Source organism: Corticium candelabrum, chromosome 12 (genome assembly GCF_963422355.1).
Source record: "Corticium candelabrum chromosome 12, ooCorCand1.1, whole genome shotgun sequence".
NCBI classification, from domain to species: domain Eukaryota; kingdom Metazoa; phylum Porifera; class Homoscleromorpha; order Homosclerophorida; family Plakinidae; genus Corticium; species Corticium candelabrum.
Genome location: NC_085096.1, coordinates 4,933,594 through 4,952,963, shown reverse-complemented (window position 1 = coordinate 4,952,963; position 19,370 = coordinate 4,933,594). Strand labels below are relative to the sequence as shown.

Sequence of the window (19,370 nt, the reverse complement as noted above, 5' to 3'; positions counted from 1 at the left end):
TACATCTAAACCACAATCTGACAGTGGATGCTTGTACTAAACTGTACATCATAGACTTCGATTACGATACCGGAAGTAGTCATTACGCCCTCGCATCACAATTCTTTACACGAGGTTACGTAAATAAACGCAGATCGTCGTCTGTCTGGCGTGTTACTTGTTTCCCACACGTTCAGAAAATAATTTGGACTCTTATGAAGGCAGCCAAAGACAAACCGACGAGGTTATGAGGCCACGTGTTTGAGACTTGAGGTTGGGAAAGAGTACTACAGAAAGACGGTTGATTTCCATTCGTAGAAGAACAGAAGACACCGTTTCATAGTCCACAACAAGGTAGCTGTGCAGTGCTTTCATTCTACGTGATGCCTGCTTGCCTGGACATCTAGGCTTTCTGTTGGCAGCCTAATTCGCATTGGTACTTCTTTCTGTTTGCTTACAGTTTGTTCTACTGCTGCCGCAATAGAAGTTGAACTGCTAATGAGCAATCTGGTTTAGTTTAGGTCTCTAGAAATGTTGACAGACGCACAACTAAATGGTGTAGTTATCGCGTGCCATGTGATCACGTGTGATATTATATCGTAAGCTATTTGGCTAATGCTGCGAGCTAACATGTTTACAATGGATGCTTTATGCCTCAGTAGTTTGCATGATGCGTTTTTACCCGTTTTGAGTGCTCTGCCGACTACAGAGTTAGCAAGCTCGATCTACTGACCGTGTGCCACGCCCCTAAATTTTGTTGACGTGCAGCTACCTAACGGCTCCGGTATGGAGAGGCAAACAAGTGCAGTTGGAGTTCTGTCATACAGCTTTATCTTTTAGAGTTATTAAAAATTCCCCGGGCTTGGGGGCTACGCAACTTCGTATAGAAGCGTCTTTTGAGGAGTTGGCCGACGGACTAAATGCAGCTCCCACTGGTGGCTTACTAACACACGTACAACACACATCTATGTGTGTGTATGTGTGTGTGTGTGTGTGTGTGTGTGTGTGTGTGTGTGTGTGTGTGTGTGTGTGTGTGTGTGTGTGTGTGTGACGCATTATTATATATTGTAAAACATAAATGTCGCGATAAAAATTTGTTAATTAACATTCTCTATATAAATCTACTACATTCGTTCCACAACATCAAGTTCGACCTCTGTTATTGCACATGCTCGTTGTGAGCTTGTCATAAAATTTGATCAAACATTGTATCAATTCAATACGTAAAATTAACTTAAAATATTTCAAAATTAAAAGATAACATACAATCAGTTAAAAGAGGAATAATATAAATAGTAAATTATATTTCAGCGCTTTTATGAAGTTACAAATTTTGACTGTATACAACAGCTCCTGTTGAAAAACAGACGTCAGAGTCAGTATCGGATACGGTTGGAGTAGATGTTGTATTTCTGGTATTTTGTTATATATTTGGATATTCTGAAAAAGAACAACTTCTGAAAAAGAACAACTGCTGAACATTGTCCAAATTGAAGAACGCATATAGCAGTGCATAAATTAACTAATTATGTTTACACTGCCCTGTGTGTGTGTGTGTGTGTGTGTGTGTGTGTGTGTGTGTGTGTGTGTAAGAATTGACGACGAACATACATATAATCGTTCACACAAATTTTTATATTAGTCAAAAGGTCCCATGCATCTGCAGGCCTGGTTCCACAGTTCGAAGTCTGGTGTCACTAATGGCACTATCACCATGGCAACGAAATTCTTCTCAGTGGCAGACAAATTATGTCATAAACTCAACATGCCCGGAAACGAAAAGCCAACAAATGTTATCATGAGTCATTATGACGTAAAACCTACATCCTGTTTCTGTATACTGGCCAGATGTACACTACTTTGAGTCACGAACGTGACGATTAGACCGGGAATGGTGAACGTCGAGCGGCAATTGTCAAAGCGTTCCAGTTAGAAGTTCAAATCAGCGCTCGAATCCGTTAGCCTGGCGGAATTGTCAACTAGACAGAATGTAAACAATGTACAGATTACTTACCTGTAGCCTGCACGTTGAAAAAATAAACTTAAAACGAAGCAGATCTTCAATGGCATGGTAAAGTACAAACCATGGCATCACGTGACTCATTAGTCCACAACATTAACGCGAGAGAGTTTGGTACATGGCTGCGGTAGAACATGAGCAATGAGTTGCCAGTCATAGCATTCGCCTTTAGCAATTGCGACTCTATAGCCTTTACCAAAAGTTTTCGAAATTTGTATTCAAATACCATGCCAATTAATTCATTAATTAGCTAAGGATTTGAAATTAAGTTTTCCAGGTGTGTGTGTGTGTGTGTGTGTGTGTGTGTGTGTGTGTGTGTTTGTATTTCTGATTGTGTTTCTGCTTGCGTACGTGTGTTTATGTGCGCAAGTTTTCCTAAAATACAACGGTGCGACGCAGCGTAGAAAGAGACATATTTGCCTAGGCTGTGTTGCCCTAAGTACTTTCACATTATAGAAATACAAGCTAGACAAAACATTTATTACTTACCAGCAATAATCCAATCTCATCTACAAATTCTAAAACATGTCATTTGAAATATACTAATCACTAAAATGAACTATTCACTATTATTTACGTTAAAATTCAAATGCACACATTACAATGTTACGCTACGAGACGAGACATGTACACGGCAGCTATGTCACATTTGAGATACATTGCCATTCAATGCAGAAGGGGTCAGGCGACGTATTGCTGATTTATCCCACCAAAGTTCACTGTTTGACTATCGCCTCGATAGCCAATCACCGCCTCGTAAGAAGGCGGAGCTCCCAATTCATTAGAATGGAAGTGAAGACTGGGATATGTCACATTCAGATATGCAGATGGTATGAAAATTACAGACTGTGCCTGCGCCGGTTGTCCAACCGATACTTGAGCACTTGTTGTCGTCGTTGTTGTAGTGGTAGCCCGTTTGCGCCTTACCCGGATTATGACGATTAAAACGATAACAAATACCAATACAGCCGATATTACAGAAACTGTAACTCCAACAATTATTGGAGTCGCTATACGACATTAATATTAACGAAATATATACTTTTTACTGTTTAATAACAAGAAATAGATCAATCTTACCTGATTTATCATCTTTTCCAGGCGGTGAAGTTGTATACCACCACCAAAAGTCATGTGGGCCAGCTGTTGTTGCATGAGACCACCAGTTACTGGTTGGTACAGGTGTTTCTATTACAAATGTGGTAAAAGTTAAATTTATTAAATATGACTCTTCCTTATACTAGAATAGGAAGCTCGTGTTTGTCTTGTGTGTGTGTGTGTGTGTGTGTGTGTGTGTGTGTGTGTGTGTGTGTGCGTGTGTGTGTGTCTGTGTGTCTGTGTGTCTGTGTGTGTGTGTGTGTGTGTGTCTGTGTGTGTGTGTGTGTGTGTGTGTGTGTGTGTGTGTGTGTGTGTGTGTGTGTGTGTGTGTGTGTGTGTGTGTGTGTGTGTGTGTGTGTGTAAGAATTGACGACGAACATACTAATAATCGTTCACACAAAGCCTTATAACCAACATTACTGTTAAAAGACGTCGACAGTAAATGATTTCTATTTTACTAAAAAACTGCTAAATGAAGCTGTGTTTACACCGTCGCTTCAGACCTACAAGGGCGCGCGCGCGTGTGTTTGTAAGTGTGTGTGTGAGTGTGTGTGTGTGTGTGTGTGTGTGTGTGTGTGTGTGTGTGTGCGCGCGCGCACGTGTGTGTGTGTGTGTGCGAGCGCGCGTCTGCATCTCTGTGTATGTCTGTGTCTGTGTCTGTCCCTTGTACAATTATTGCAAATCTTAATGTAAAGTTTATTAAATTTTGTTATTTGTCATTATCAATAATTAATCATTAGCTTAATTGTTGTTAGAATGTAAACGGTAGTTCTTTGAAAACACATGAGTTTACCAATGAGATTAAAGATAATTATCTAAAAACCATCAATGTCACACACTACTTCGAATTCAGACAGCTACGCAACTCTTTCACTGAGCGGGCTTGTTATCTACGTTATTTCTCAATTCTGCATGTCTAGCGCTCTTGCATCACTGGAAGTTAACAAATTAGTTAACTATTGCGATGGACATCATTAGCATACTTTTATTAAATCGTCGTCATCTTTCGTTCCGCTAATTCGTTGTAGCTAGAGATAGATGTACGTCTTCTAGCTGCCTAGAAAATGCTGTAAAGCGACATGCATGAACATCTAGCGACCGGATCCAGAAGAAAGCAGTGTATACAACGTTTCCTACGAATCTCTCTCGCAAGACGACGTCGATATTTCATCATCAGTCCTACTTAGAACATATTACTCTCTTGATCGCGGATGACATGCTGGTGGTGCGCATGCAATGGTACTTAGCTAGATGCATGGTTTCATGGGACCTTCGCTTGGCTTCTTGAAGAACGATGAATTCGTTAGTTTTGCAATTCTTTTGTAACAAGTAACAAACGCATACGAGTATTACCTGAACTTTACTCTGCGCTTCTCGGTTCGACGACCGTTTGACCGTAAAATGGAGGTTTACGTCATCTTGGTTTTCTGTCATAATGCGCGGGATTGTTACGTCAGCCATTGCTGGTCTCCCAAAGGACTGCTGATTGGCTCAACAAATTCCCGAGAGTGATTCACGCTTACAAGCTAGTATTACGTCACGTACGTTTTGCGTCCAAAACGATTGTTGATTGGCTCGACAAACACCCCAAGCGTGACGCACGCTTACAAACGACATAGGTACCAACATACGTAGCGACATATCGACAGATAGACCGGAAGTCAATTCAATCCGTTTAGAGTGAGCTTCTCGCGAAGCATTCTATCACTTATTGTGGTGTACTTCTTTTACGCTCGTAACTTAATTACTATTAAATGCTCGGTTAGCATTGTATTTGGCGAGCGATGGTGTTCTGTCTTTACCTATTGAGTGATAATTCACGTAACAATGGCTGCGTTACGTAGCAATAGTTCTGTCAAACAAGCGCGGGAACTAAGAAAACAGACTTTCAGTTGCTCTTCTATAGTATTTGGCGTTCAATTATCCGAATTGGGCGTTCAATTATCCCATTCAGACGTTCGATTATCCGTTGTTTACGGCTGTTGTGCATTATCATGGAAAATTGAATAACTAACAGTCTGCGTTGGGCAGCTGCTCAAATATCACCATTCTTCAGCTGTCTAAACGCAATAATTTGTAATTAATCTTGACTTCAGCGTGAATTTTAGCGTGTGTTGTACGATAATTTTCTTTGCACTAATCTTGGTGTCCCACGTTTCCGCGGAGGTCTAACTAAGATGTTGTGAGCGAACTAAATCTACATATCTAGGAAGCCTACAACAACGCCTTGATCTGTCAATCGTGGTGTAATCCGCATACTTTGCAAACCGCGCGTCATGCGTAATACCATGCAACAGTCCATCATGCTTCTTAGCGAGTTTTTAGCTAATCAAGAGCTCGAATTTTACTGCTTTGCCTTCTCACACTTCTTGAATCAATTATCTATTGTTCAGCTGAAACGTGAGTAAGCATCATAGAAAGACGTCATGAAAGAAATGTGCGCGGTTTGACTTTACATATCAGACTGAAACAATTATTTCTATAAATTTAGTACTTCTAAGACAGAACATCGGATAATCGAATACCTGAGTCGGATAATTGAATGCCGGAATCGGATAACTGAACGTCCAATTCGGATAACTGATTGCCTGAATCGGATAATTGATCGCAAAATACTATAGTTGTCTTCAATTATTTGTTCAAGCTTCAATTGTCTCACTCGTTTACTACGATAGTCGCGTAACAATGGTCGCGTAGTCACGTGATAATGGTTGCGTCACAATAATTTCTGTCAAAGTAACGCGCGGAAACTCAACAAACAGACTTTTCTCTTCTTTAGCTTTTCCTTTCCATCCCGTTCGTTATGTATCAGTCTCCTTTGCTCTTTAGTCGCGTAAGGGAGCAAAATCGAGAGTCGTTTTACTCTTCTCGCCAAAAAATTAAAATTGAGTCGACCAATCGAAAGGAGTCCCTTGCTTCAATTTTAGCGCGTATGTTACGGAGTCAAAATTGCATTCATCTGGCATTGCCGTTTTGTTGATCAATCTTTCCGTTTTGCCGTAAATCCATATGACAAGCGCTGACGTACGCATATAAATATATAAATATATAAATATATAAATTTATAAATATATAAATATATAAATATATAAATATATAAATATACTAGTAAATGCTCGGTTAGCATTGTGTTTGGCGAGCGATGGTGTTCTGTTTTACCTACTCACGTAACAATGGTTGCGTTAAGTAGAAATAGTTTCTGTCAAACAAACGCGGAAACTCAAGAAACCTACTTTCAGTTGCTCTTTTATAGTATTTTTCTTTCAATTATCCGAATCCGTTGTTCAATTATCTGAACTCGGCGTTCAATTATCCGTTGCTTACAGCTGTTGTGCAATATCATGGAAACTAAATAACTTACATAGTCTGCAGTTAGGCAGCTGCTCAAAAATCATCATTCATCAGCTGTCTAAACGCAATAATTTGTAATTAATCTTGACTTTAGCGTGAATTTTTAGCGTGTGTTGTACGATAATTTCCTTTGCACTAATCTTGGTGTCCCACGTTTCCGCGGAGGTTTAACTAAGCTGTTGTGAGCGAACTAAATCTACATATCTAGGAAGCCTACAACAACGCCTTGCTCCGTCAATCGTGGTGTAATCCGCATCCTTTGTAAATCGCGCGTCTTGCGTGATACCATGTATGCAACAGTCCATCATGCGTCTTAGCAGATTTTTAGCTAATCAAGACCTTGAATTTTACTACTTCGACCTTCCCACCTTTCTTGAATCAATCATTTATTGTTCAGCTGAAACGGGAGTGAGCATCCTACAAAGACGTCATGAAAGAAATGTGCGACTAAAATAATTATTTTTATATTTGGTACCTCTAAATAGGACAGAACATCGGATAATTGAATGTCCGAATCGGATAACTGAACGCCCAATTCGGATAATTGCTTGCCTGAATCGGGTCACTGAACGCCGAGTTCGGATAATTGAACGCAAAACACTATAGTTGTCTTCAATTCTTCGTTCACGCTTCAATCGTCTCACTCGTTTATTGAGATAGTCGCGTAACAATGATCGCATAGTCACGTGACAATGGTTGCGTAGAAATAATTTCTGTCAAAGTAACGCGCGGAAACTCAAAAAAAAAACTTTTCTCTTCTTTTAGCTTTTCCTCTTTATTTCGTTTGTCACGAATCAGTCTCGTTTGCTCTTTAGTCGCGTAAGGGAGCAAAATCGAGAGTCGTTTGACTCTTCTCGCCAACGAATTACAATTGAGTCGACCCCTCGAAAAGGGTCCCTTGCTTCAATTTTTAGCGCATATGTTACGGAGTCAAAATTGCATTCATCTGGCATCGTCGTTTTGTCGGTTTGTCTTTCTGTTTTGCCGTAAACCCATATGACAAGTGCTGACGCACGTATATAAATATAAATATATAAATATATAAATATATAAATATAATATATCTCGAGATCAATTGACAGGACAAGAGAGAGGTTCGCTTCGATCGCCATTTATACAAAAGAAGCTATAGACATTATCACAATAGACAGTAATTTCCTAAGTTATAGTAATTATTGTCTTACCGCAGATCACACCAGCATATCCAGAATGATCACAGCTGCGTACGTCCAAGCCTGAGAAAGGGCAGTCTAATCGTGAATCATACCGAACATGGCAATTAAAATTGCTTATCCATATTCTTCCGCAGCCTTGCCCGAAATATGAGCCACTAGTGGCACTACGAGCGTGTGAGTAACCGAGTTGTCTACACACCACATTCGCATCAATCAAATTCCAACCGTCAGCGCACACGCCTCCCCACTCCCCACTGTATAGAAATAGAAATTGCGCCTGAGTTGCAAAACGGTCGTAATCACCACTCACTTGTGATAAATTTCAACCCTTCCTGCATTTGCAGTATATCCATTAACAAGTCGAACGTCACCGTCGATTGCAGCTCCTGCACAAAATTTTGTACATTCCTTAATTAATTTATTTAACGCAATTTTACACTCATGAGCAAATAATCCTATTATATAACAAAATACAAATTAAATTGGACATTTTGTAATTCAAAATACAATGTTTACATATAATTTTCGTACGTAACAAAGTGGCCACATAAGACATGCCTCAACAGAAGCCCTGGGTTCTGCAGCTCCGTGCTTTGAATTTCGGATACCAAGCGAACCGAATGTCAATATTTAAATAAAATATCGGTTAATTATATAAAGCAATTGAAATGCAAAAATATCACAAAATTAAATTTGATTGTTAGTTTTCATAATTAATTTTATTTCTGTAAAATTAGAATTATAAATAATGGCTTAGTTGATTACACTCACCACATATTACGGCTAGATCTTCGCTAGGAAAACAATTGTGAATTCCCCAACCACGAAATGAGCAATGCTGCAATCTTAAGTCGCTTGCACTGCATCTGACGTCATCCATCCATACACTCCCACTAGTTGGCCTATTATATAGTCTACTGAGGTAGTATCGGTATCCTAGCTGCTTACAAATCACTCGTCCGTTAGTTGAAGTCCAGAAGTCACTGCATACTGTTCCCCATCGCCCACTGTATTAACCAAGTATTTTATGTTTAGCCATTGCAGTTTCAAGAAAAAGTGAATTCCTATACTTGTGATATATTTCCACTCGACCTTCATTTGGAGTGTTCCCATCAACAAGCCTCACACTTCCGTCTGCAATAGACGAAGCTGTACACAATATAATAAAACATTTAGTAATTTTGCCGTGTTCATTCACTTAATAATTGATTAATTAATCACAAAAGCAACATTGAGTTGTTCAGTGTCAAATTGCTACTTTTACATATATGCTATGCATTCTTACAAAATATTAGAAACATACTAGTTATTTTGACATTCACTTTATGAAATACATTCGCATTAAAACCTCACGTTCAACCTTTACTGTATGCAGATATGATTAGTCACTGCTCATTCAATCGGTCAAATCAAACTGAAATAATTCAAAAACTCAAACGACAAATATCGAAAACAGAGAATCTTTTACAACCGTGTGTGCGTTTTATACAGCGACAAATAGATAGACGAACAATAGAACAGCACCTGGTGGAAAACAAGGGTCAACGAATCTCTTGGCTGCGGTTGGAGTAGATGTTGTCATTGCGTCAGTAGTTGAGTATACAGTTGGAAGTCCTGAAAAAGAAGAATTGATCAACATTGTCCAAACTGCAGAACACATGCACATATCAGTAGATGCTAGTATAGAAAGTGGGGTTTTGGCGAACATGCGTTTATACCCGTGCGCAAGTAACCCGAAAATTCAAATTTATAATGTATGTGTGTGTGTGTGCGCGCGTGCGTGTGTGTGATATGTGTGTGCATGTGTGCGTTACTAGCATACAATAGTCTAACAAGGATCGAAATAGAGAGTATAGAGGAGTAGTGTAGAGCTGCACGAACACTGTTGCTCATGAAAATTGGAAACTAAGTAAATATGCTACCATTGTTCTTCAAAGCTACTCTTCTGACCATGTCCTTCAAAATCTCCAAACTGTGTGACCACAAGCCGAGAGATTCAACAACCAATGGATGAAACAAGGCACTAATCACTCCTGCATGTTACTCGATCACGTCAATCGTCCTGTCTGTTGTCTTCTTCTTTCTAGCCAGCATCTGCTGCAGTTCGTGGCAGCCATAGTCACAAATAGCAGATAGTTTCATACCGTAACATCAAAATAATCAGGTGACCTCGTTATCGTACTGGGCTGACACGAAAGGGTTAATTAAAAATAGATAAATACAGTCAAATAATTATTGTTAGCCTTGCTTACAAGATGAACAGCTAAACCGTCCACAGAAACCATGACTTTTACTCCTAACTTAATTTAGTTATTAAATTTTTGAATCAATGAAGGCTGTTTGCTTTGTGTCTATAGCTAGAGGCAATAGCGTTCAAGTCTATAACGAAATTCTAACTCATACTCTCATTTAACGACCTTCCGAGCGACAAATTACTTTCAGAACGAAAAAACAGGAGTTGGTGTATAACAAGATTCTCGTGGATAAATAAAAAAATAAATACTAATTTTTAACTCAGCCCCACCACTATCAAATAGGTGACTACGAGCCTGCTCGATTCAGCGGAAGAAAAAACAATCAAGATGCCCAGATAGAGAAGGTCAGCCAAACGAGTGTGTACCTACGCGTACCATGACGCAGCAACATCCTGTTCTTTGACAGGTTGTATTGTGAGTGACGCACGTCACGATTAGAGGTCGATTGCGACAGACTAGCGAGAGTCAAACGTTCAAACCAGTGTGTGTGTGTGTGTGTGTGAGTGTGTGTGTGTGTGTGTGTGTGTGTGTGTGTGTGTGTGTGCGTGCGTGCGTGTAATCTAAAGATAAAAAGTATACTTTTCACAATTGATTGTGAATTTATATAATATGCAGGATGTATTCATTATCTGTCATATCATCACCCATGTGGCAAGCGTGACCTGTCGGGATAATTGAACCTTGGATAAGTGACACGCGACTGTAAGTGTTATTATTAATTACTAATAAATAATTACTATATTTGAGGATTACACATGTAAATACATTAGCTCATTGTATTAATTAGGATACAGTATCTGTCCAAATACAAGTCCTGGGGCTGAATTAAATGATAGAATTCAATAAGCCTTTTTGTGTACTAATAAAAGAATTGGGACATGTATTTAGACAAAGGCTTATATGGTACAAAGATATTGACTGCATGCTAGAGAGTTGCAAGTTGCTTCACTTTTCAATTATGTACACTACTCGTATCTGTTAAAGTGGTATCCAGCTACATAACAGTTGTAGCAAGTAGTCCAGTAAAGACTTCAAGTCTGATTCTTCTGAAAGTGTTAGATCATCTTCCTCCTGTACCACCTTCCGGCATCAGCTCAGTGGCTTCCACTTATTGTGATTTGTCATTGCTAACGTAGAGATAATGTTTGACTTTGACTTGCTTTGACAGGAATATGCATCCTGCCAGTCCGTGTCATCAACGTTGGTAGTGACTCCTACATACTTGAGCGAATATATGATAATTTCAAACGAATGGTCGAGTAGGTGGCTCTGCAGGTCAAAACAAATACCACCTGTATGCATGCAGCTAAAGGCTGAGTAAGTCTTCTATTCAGTCTGAGTCTTTTATTAAGAACAACATTCAGACTAAGTTGTAAAGTGGTATGAACTAAAGCTCCACAGCTTAATTTTAGTGGGATTTGTATTTGGACGGATATAGTACAGGTGTATCAATACCTGCATTCTCTACTGGAATGATGTCATTCATTAATCAATTAGCACTTTCAGTTCTGATCACTAGCAATAGCAAACGTACCTGGAGAACAATCAGTCAGTGAAAGATCATCCAAAGCAATGTCTCCTCTAAAGCCAAATGAATGTGAAGCCCTCACATAAATTTCAAACGAGCCATTTATGCTTCCAAAGTCAACAGTAGTGGTTAACCACCAAATCGCCTGGTTGCCAAAATGACTCCATAATGGAGAGTTTCCGTACGTAGTGTGAGCAATCACTTCCAATGTACCAATTTGTGAGCCGTACATGTGATAAGCCATTGACAATTTACAGGTCGTTTCATTTGAGTTGGTCACAGCATAACTTGCAAGTACAGCTTGTGCATTGCTTGCTCCTGCCGTCTCAATGTACACGTAATGACCTAGCATAACAAGCATGTATTCTACAAATAAAACTTAATAAAATACAAAAAGACAAATAAACAAATAAACAAACAGACAGACAATATGATAGACAGACAGACAAATGAAAGAAAAACAGACAAATGTTTAACACAGAGACACCTAGATAAACAAACAGCAAAACAGACAAACAGACATATTAAGAAACAAACAGACAGACAAACAAACAAGCAAAGTGATAAACACAAATAATCAAAACTATAGATAGAAAGACAAGGTGATCGACAGAGAGATGAAAAAACAGACAAACATTGAACACACAGGCACATAGATAAACCAACAAACAAACAAACACACGAAAAAACAGACAAACGAACAAACAAACAGACAGACAAACACAACTAAGCAAAATGAAGCAGAAAGTCATGACTAGAGACAGACAGAAGAAAGAAAGACAAACATTGAACAGAGATACATAGATAAACAAATAATCAAACAAATAAACAAATAGACAAACAAATCAAACAATAACAGATACCCAAATGATAGACAGACTGACAAACAAAAAGGAGAAATACAGAGCACACAGATACCTAAATAAATAAACAAACAAATAAACAAACACAGATAAACAAAATGAAAACAGACTGACAAAGTACAGACAAACATAGAACACACAGGCACGTACATAAACAGACAAACAAAAACAAACAAACACAGATAAATAAAATGATAAACAGAGAGAAAAACAAAGAAAAGACAGACACTTGGACAGACACAGAACAAGCCAGATAAGTCATAACTAAGTACTCAAGCACTCAAACAGACAACTAAAAGTAAACTATAATTCGTCTTCCATACACGAAGAAGCAAGGCAAGTACAGGATGTGAAAACTGGTAACAGAAAACCAAAATAGCACCTAAGGATGTTCCTGTGGTGTGATCCGTACTAGGGCCCGTGTCATCAGACGACGTTGAGCCGCTCCTCAGTCTCCAGTCCTGGTCATTGCGGGGCAAGTTCTTCCAGCCACAAAATCCAGACTCGAAATCGCACGTCGTTTTGACCGATTCTGTAGAGAACCGGAAGTGTGAGAGTGAATGTTGTGCAGTGGTGGTAGTATAACACATTACACGCTCTGCACACTGGAGTAATGAATGGGCATGTGAACGAACCTGAAATCGTGCTGAAAGTGACGAGTGTCGTCATGATGACGCACCATCGTTGCCACGCTGCGTTGTGATGCCGCATGCTGCTCACTGTGTGTGATTCTTTCACAAAACTTCCGCTGGTTCCTCGGTGTTTGCGATGATTGTCTGGTAGTAGATGAAAGAAAGTCTTGATCGAGTCACGGTATAGTCTGCACAGCCCTTGTTAACGCGCGCGAGGTTAGCTTATTAATAGTTATAACAGACTTACTCGAATCACAGTCAAGAAATGAGATATCGTCCAGTGCCATATCATCCTGGTTACCAACATAATGAGTGGCACTAAAATAAATGTTGAAGTCCGTCTGTGGTCCAATAAACACTGTACGCATATGCCAAACGTTTCCTTGATTTCCAGTTGTAGACCACAAATTATGAATTTTTCCATCTCCATTAGTCACAAAGTAGACGTCCATGTCTCCAATGTTACTGCCATAGAAATGATATGCAAACTGCATGCGACATGCACTGCCACTCTTGAGATACTCGGGACTGACAAGAGCAGCATGACTAGAATAGCCTGCACTTGTGGTTTTAAAGTAGATGTACTTACCTGCAAATAGAGCAAATTGTAAGTACAAAAAAAAAAGAAAAAGAAGGAGAACACAAAAAGCGTAAAGAACAACATTAAATGGTAAGGACTGCTACAGAATTGGTGTAGAAATCACAAGACACATGCACAAACGAACAGACAAATAGACAAATCCACAGCTGGCAAGCAGCAGATTGACCAAAAATAACCAACAAGAAAGCAAACGTACACAAGAAGATAAGGCCCAACAAACAAACAACACACATAAATGTATAATCTCATTTAGCACTCATGCATGAGTATGTCTATCTGTGCTGACATACACGTACGCACAACACACACACACACACACACACACACACACACACACACACACACACACACACACACACACACACACACACACACACACACACACACACACACACACACACACACACACACACACACACACACACATACACTCTTTCACAATCACACACACACACACACACACACACACACACACACACACACACACACACACACACACACACACACACACACAGACACACACAGACACACAGACACAGAAACAGACACAACACACACACACACACACACACACACACACACACACACACACACACACACACACACACACACACACACACACACACACACACACACACATACACACACACATACACTCTTTCACAATCACACACACACACACACACACACACACACACACACACACACACACACACACACACACACACACACACACACACACACAGACACACAGACACAGACACAGACACAAACACACACACACACACACACACACACACACACACACACACACACACACACACACACACACACACACACACACACACACACACCATTCCACACCTACACTCACACAACTTGGAATTTAAATAATAGAAAATAGAAATAACTGAGTGACAAAAAGGCAGTCAAGAAACCAAACAAACGCACAAACAGTTGACAAAGTAAATACATAAGAATAAAATGCTTAAATCAACTTTGTGTGTTATCAATTTTTTTACTTCCTTACCACTGCCATTTTGGTATGTGTGATCATCAGTTGGCCCAGTTTGATATGAAGGAGTACTTTCTTGAAGCATAACCAATCAACGTCATTAGAGACATCATTAGACCACATGCAAAAATTGTTTTCAAACGAGCATGTCGTGTCTGTAAGTATTAGAACAGTGAGTAAGTACTAAGAGACGTGGAGCGCAGTTGTAACACACCAGGAAATGGTTGAGACGGGAATGAATTTGGTGGCAAAATAGGCGAACCTACAAATAAGCAATAACAACAGCTGTAACAATTTGAAGTAGAAAACCATGTCCGTCGTCTGCAGAAATTCAATATGTTCAAACATCCTTCTAAATTTCTGTATTAAAACGCTCCATCTCTCAGTAAGTGTTATTACAATCGCGTGTCACTTATCCCACACCTTGGGCTTGGACCCTGTTGTATAAGTGAATATGTTGGATAAATGAAGTAAACAGAAATCATGACTTTTACTCCTAACTTAATTAAGTTATTAAATTCTTGAATCAATGAAGACCGTTTGCTTTGTGTCTATAAGCTAGAGGCAATGGCCTTCAAACCTATAACGAAATTCTAACTCATACTGTCATTTAACGAGCTTCCGAGCAACGAATTACTTCCAGTACGAAACAACAGGAGTTAGTGTATAACAAGAGATTCTCGTGGATAAATAAAAAAATAAATAAATAAAGTTTTAACTTCACCCCAACACTATCAATTTGGTGACTACCAATCTGTTCGATTCAGCGAAAGAAAAACGAAAAAGTTTACTAACACTATCGGATTGCCGGTATACAGGTGTGTAATTATTAGCTTGTTTTCAAGATGCCTGGATAGGGACGCTCACCAAAGCGGGTGTGTACCAACGCGTACCATGACACAGCAACATCCTGTTCTTTGACCGGTTGCATTGTGAGTGACGTACGTCACGATTAGAGGTCGATGGCGACTGACTAGCGAGAGTCAAACGTTCAAACCAGTGTGTGTGTATGTGTGTGTGTGTGTGTGTGTGTGTGTGTGTGTGTGTGTGTGTGTGTGTGTGTGTGTTTGTGTGTGTGTGTGTGTGTGTGTGTGTTTGTGTGTGTGTGTGTGTGTGTGTGTGTGTGTGTGTGTGTGTGTGTGTTGTGTGTGTGTGTGTGTGTGTGTGTGTGTGTGTGTGTGTGTGTGTTTGTGTGTGTGTGTGTGTGTGTGTGTGTGTGTGTGTGTGTGTGTGTGTGTGTGTGTGTGTGTGTGTGTGTGTAAGAATTGACGAAGAACATACATAAAATCGTTCACACAAACACTTATAACCACCATTATCGTTAAACACGTCGACAGTAAATGAGTTCCTATCCTACTAATAAATTATCAACACTCTACAGTTAGCAAGTTGAACGTGACGTCATCAGTTAATTGTCTATTAATAACTCTTTCACACACACACCTGTTTCAATTTGTAGATACTGATCTTAAAAAGTAAATTATTATACAAAAGAAGCTATAGACACTAGACAGCATTTTCCTCTGCTACAGTGATTGTCTTACCGCAGATCACACCCGCATATCCAAAATGATTACAGCTGCGTAGGCGCCAGCCTGAGAAAGGGCAGTCGACTAGTCGTGAATACCCCAAAACATGGCAATTAATATCGCTTATCCATATTCTTCCGCAGTCTTGCCCGAAATATGAGCCAGCAGTGGCACTACGAGCGTGTGAGTAACCCAGTTGTTTACACACCACATTCGCCTCATTCAAATCTCAACCGTCAGCGCACACGCCTCCCCACTCCTCACTGTATAGAAATAGAAATTGCGCTTGAGTTACAAAATGGTCGTAATTATCACTCACTTGTGATAAATTTCAACCCTTCCTGCATTTGCAGAATATACATTAAACAAGTCGAACGTAACCTTCGAGTGCAGTTCCTGCACAAATTTTTGTAAGTTCCTTAGTTATCTTATCTAACGCGATTTTACACTCATAAGCAAATAATCTTATTATGTAACAAAATACAAACCAAATTGGACATTTTGTAATTCAAACTACAATATTTACATGCAATTTTTCTATGTAACAAAGTGGCCACATAGGACATGCCTCAACAGAAGCCATGTGTTCTGCAGGTCTGAGATATGAATTTTCGGATACAAAGCGAACCAAATGCAAATATTAAATGCAATTCCGGTTAATTAAATAAAGCAAAGCAATTCAAATGCAATAAACAATCAAAAAGTAAACTTGATTTTTAAATTTTATAATTAATTTTTTTTTTTGTAAAATTAGATCTATAAATAATGGCTTAGTTGATTACACTCACCACATACTACGCCTACATCCTCTCTATGACCACAATTGTGACTTCCCCAACCAGGAAATGAGCTATGCTGTAATCTTAAGTCGCTTGCACTGCATCTGACATAGTCCATCCATATACTCCCACTACCTGGCCTATTATATAGTCTACTCCAGTAGTATCGGTATCCTAGCTGCTTACAAACCACTTGTCCATTAGCTCAAGTCCGATTGTCATCGCATACTGTTCCACTTCGCCCACTGTGTTAATCGAATATTTTATGTTTAGTCATTGCAGTTTCAAGGAAAAGTGACTTCCAATACTTGTGATATATTTCCACTCGACCTTCATTTGGAGTGTCCCCATCAGCAAGCCTCACACTTCCATCAGCAATGGACGAAGCTGAACAATTAGAATAAAACACTTAGTAATTTCGCCGTGTTCATTCACTTAATAGTTGATTGATTAATCACAAAAGCTCATTGACTTGCTCAGTGTCGAAATGCTGCCTTAAATATGTGCTATGCATTCATACAAAAAATTAGAAACATACTACGTGTAGTTATTTTGACAATCACTTTCACTTTACAAACTATTCCTACCAAAAACTCAAGTTCAACCTTTACTATACGTCGCATATTGATACATTGCTCGTTGTGCATGAGCAGCTACATTTGATCAGCTATTGTACACTCAATCGATCAAATCAAATTAAAATATTTCAAAACTTAAACGAAACCAGCCAAATCTTTTACAAACGTTTATGCATTTTATACACCGACAAATAGATAGACGAACAATAGAACAGCACCTGATGTAAAACAAGGGTCAACGAATCTCTTGGCTGCGGTTGGAGTAGATGTTGTCATTGCGTCAGTAGTTGGATACTCAGTGGGAAGTTCTGAAATAGAAGAATTGACGAACACCAATTGAAGAACGCATGCACATATCAGTAGATATTAGTATACAAAGTGGGGTTTTGCGCATATGCGTTTAAATGCATGCGTCACATGTCCAAATGTATAGTTTCTAAGTGTTCGTGTGAGTGTGTGTGCGCGCACGAGCTTGCGTGCGTGCGTTTGAATCTGTGTATGTGTGTGTGTGTGTGTGTGTGTGTGTGTGTGTGTGTGTGTGCGTGTGTGTGTGTGTGTGTGTGTGTGCTCGCGCGCGCGCGTGTGTGTGTATCTTATAATGTATTAAATATCTGATCATGTATTAAACGTCATATTGCAAACCACCAATTGTCAGTCTCATAAGAAGCTCGTTGGGACAAAAATAGGTTTCTTGCCTGGTTTTGGACAAGATGTGCTGAACGTCAAGTCGTCTAATGCAATATCACCAGCATAGCCATTCCCACGAACTCCCTCAAAGACAAGCTGAAACATCAAAATAGCAGCATGAATCACACTGAGCTGAGTCGTGTGAGTACAAACGTAAGCAGCACATGCACACACGCACAGTCACGCACGCACGCACACACACACACACACACACACACACACACACATCATAGCACACACACACACACACACACACACACACACACACACACACACACACACACACACACACACACACACACACACACACACACACACACTCTGTCTAACTGAATGTAAATAATCACCTTAAATTTCTTCCCTCCTGACAAAGGAACGTTTAAACTAAATTTCTTCCAGTCTTGTCCCTGTTCTCCACTAATATTCATGATTTGAGACCACGATTTTCCAATAACTTGAGACACAGCTATACTCCCCATTTGTTGACCGTACATAAAAGCAAAGAACCTGACAGAACAGTTCGCTGCTGTTGAAGAATTGAAAAGCGAACTCCACAGAATAGCGGTGTCACCAGTAGCACGAAGGTATGAAGCCTCAATGTCGATATAACGACCTAAAAATTAAACAGTGCTACTGCTTAATCTCACTGTACAACCTTCCTGCAAATCCCCAATCCCATCCCTTAATATTACAAGGTTGTCCACAGCATACAAAAAGCATGACAATGCCTACTGCCTTGGCTTCAGCTTGGTAAATGTACGCCCTGCTTTAATGAGTAGGCAGTAATGAGCTATAAAGATAATCAAACTTTTGAAGTTCGAAAAAGGGAAAGTTGTTTGGAGGCAAAAAAGTTAAATCTGGGATGCTTGGGTTTGAAGATAATATCAATTAACAAAGCAAATACTTACAAGTACTCAAACAGCATCAATGTCTGTCATGCACTGTCTACTACTGACATCACTATCTGTTGGTATTCTTACTCTAACCACAACCATTCGGTGACCACAGTTTGTGAAGTGAAGCATGTCAGTACACAAACCAGCATCAAAGCTTTTGAGTGTGGAGCACACAGTAGCTATATAAAACTTAGTGTGAAGCGTGGTCACAGACATGCCTTGCAAATATCTTGGGAAACACCCTAAAATCATTACACAACTTTACTGCCCAACTCTTGTATGTCCAACGATGAACACAGGAATCAAATACATGGTAAAGTAGCATATAAAGAGAAACCACTAATTGGAGTTGTAGCAATAGGCTTGGTGGTTACAAAGCACTGA

At 39.5% G+C, this 19,370-nt stretch overlaps 1 protein-coding gene across 1 annotated transcript in view; it reads right to left on the bottom strand.

Moving 5' to 3' along the window:
• Positions 1–2,425: 2,425 nt before the first annotated feature.
• LOC134187617 (MAM and LDL-receptor class A domain-containing protein 2-like) overlaps positions 2,426–19,370 on the bottom strand; it is a 46,225-nt gene continuing 29,280 nt past the window's right edge. The window contains 19 exon segments of the mRNA XM_062655768.1: positions 2,426–3,009; positions 3,080–3,187; positions 7,633–7,877; positions 7,934–8,009; positions 8,395–8,630; positions 8,694–8,772; positions 9,148–9,237; positions 11,413–11,751; positions 12,652–12,801; positions 12,905–13,045; positions 13,149–13,490; positions 14,702–14,779; positions 16,062–16,309; positions 16,366–16,387; positions 17,156–17,212; positions 18,099–18,186; positions 18,438–18,703; positions 19,130–19,228; positions 19,297–19,366. Coding sequence (XP_062511752.1) covers positions 2,681–3,009; positions 3,080–3,187; positions 7,633–7,877; positions 7,934–8,009; positions 8,395–8,630; positions 8,694–8,772; positions 9,148–9,237; positions 11,413–11,751; positions 12,652–12,801; positions 12,905–13,045; positions 13,149–13,490; positions 14,702–14,779; positions 16,062–16,309; positions 16,366–16,387; positions 17,156–17,212; positions 18,099–18,186; positions 18,438–18,703; positions 19,130–19,228; positions 19,297–19,366 — 3,063 coding nt within the window. The 3' untranslated portion in view covers positions 2,426–2,680.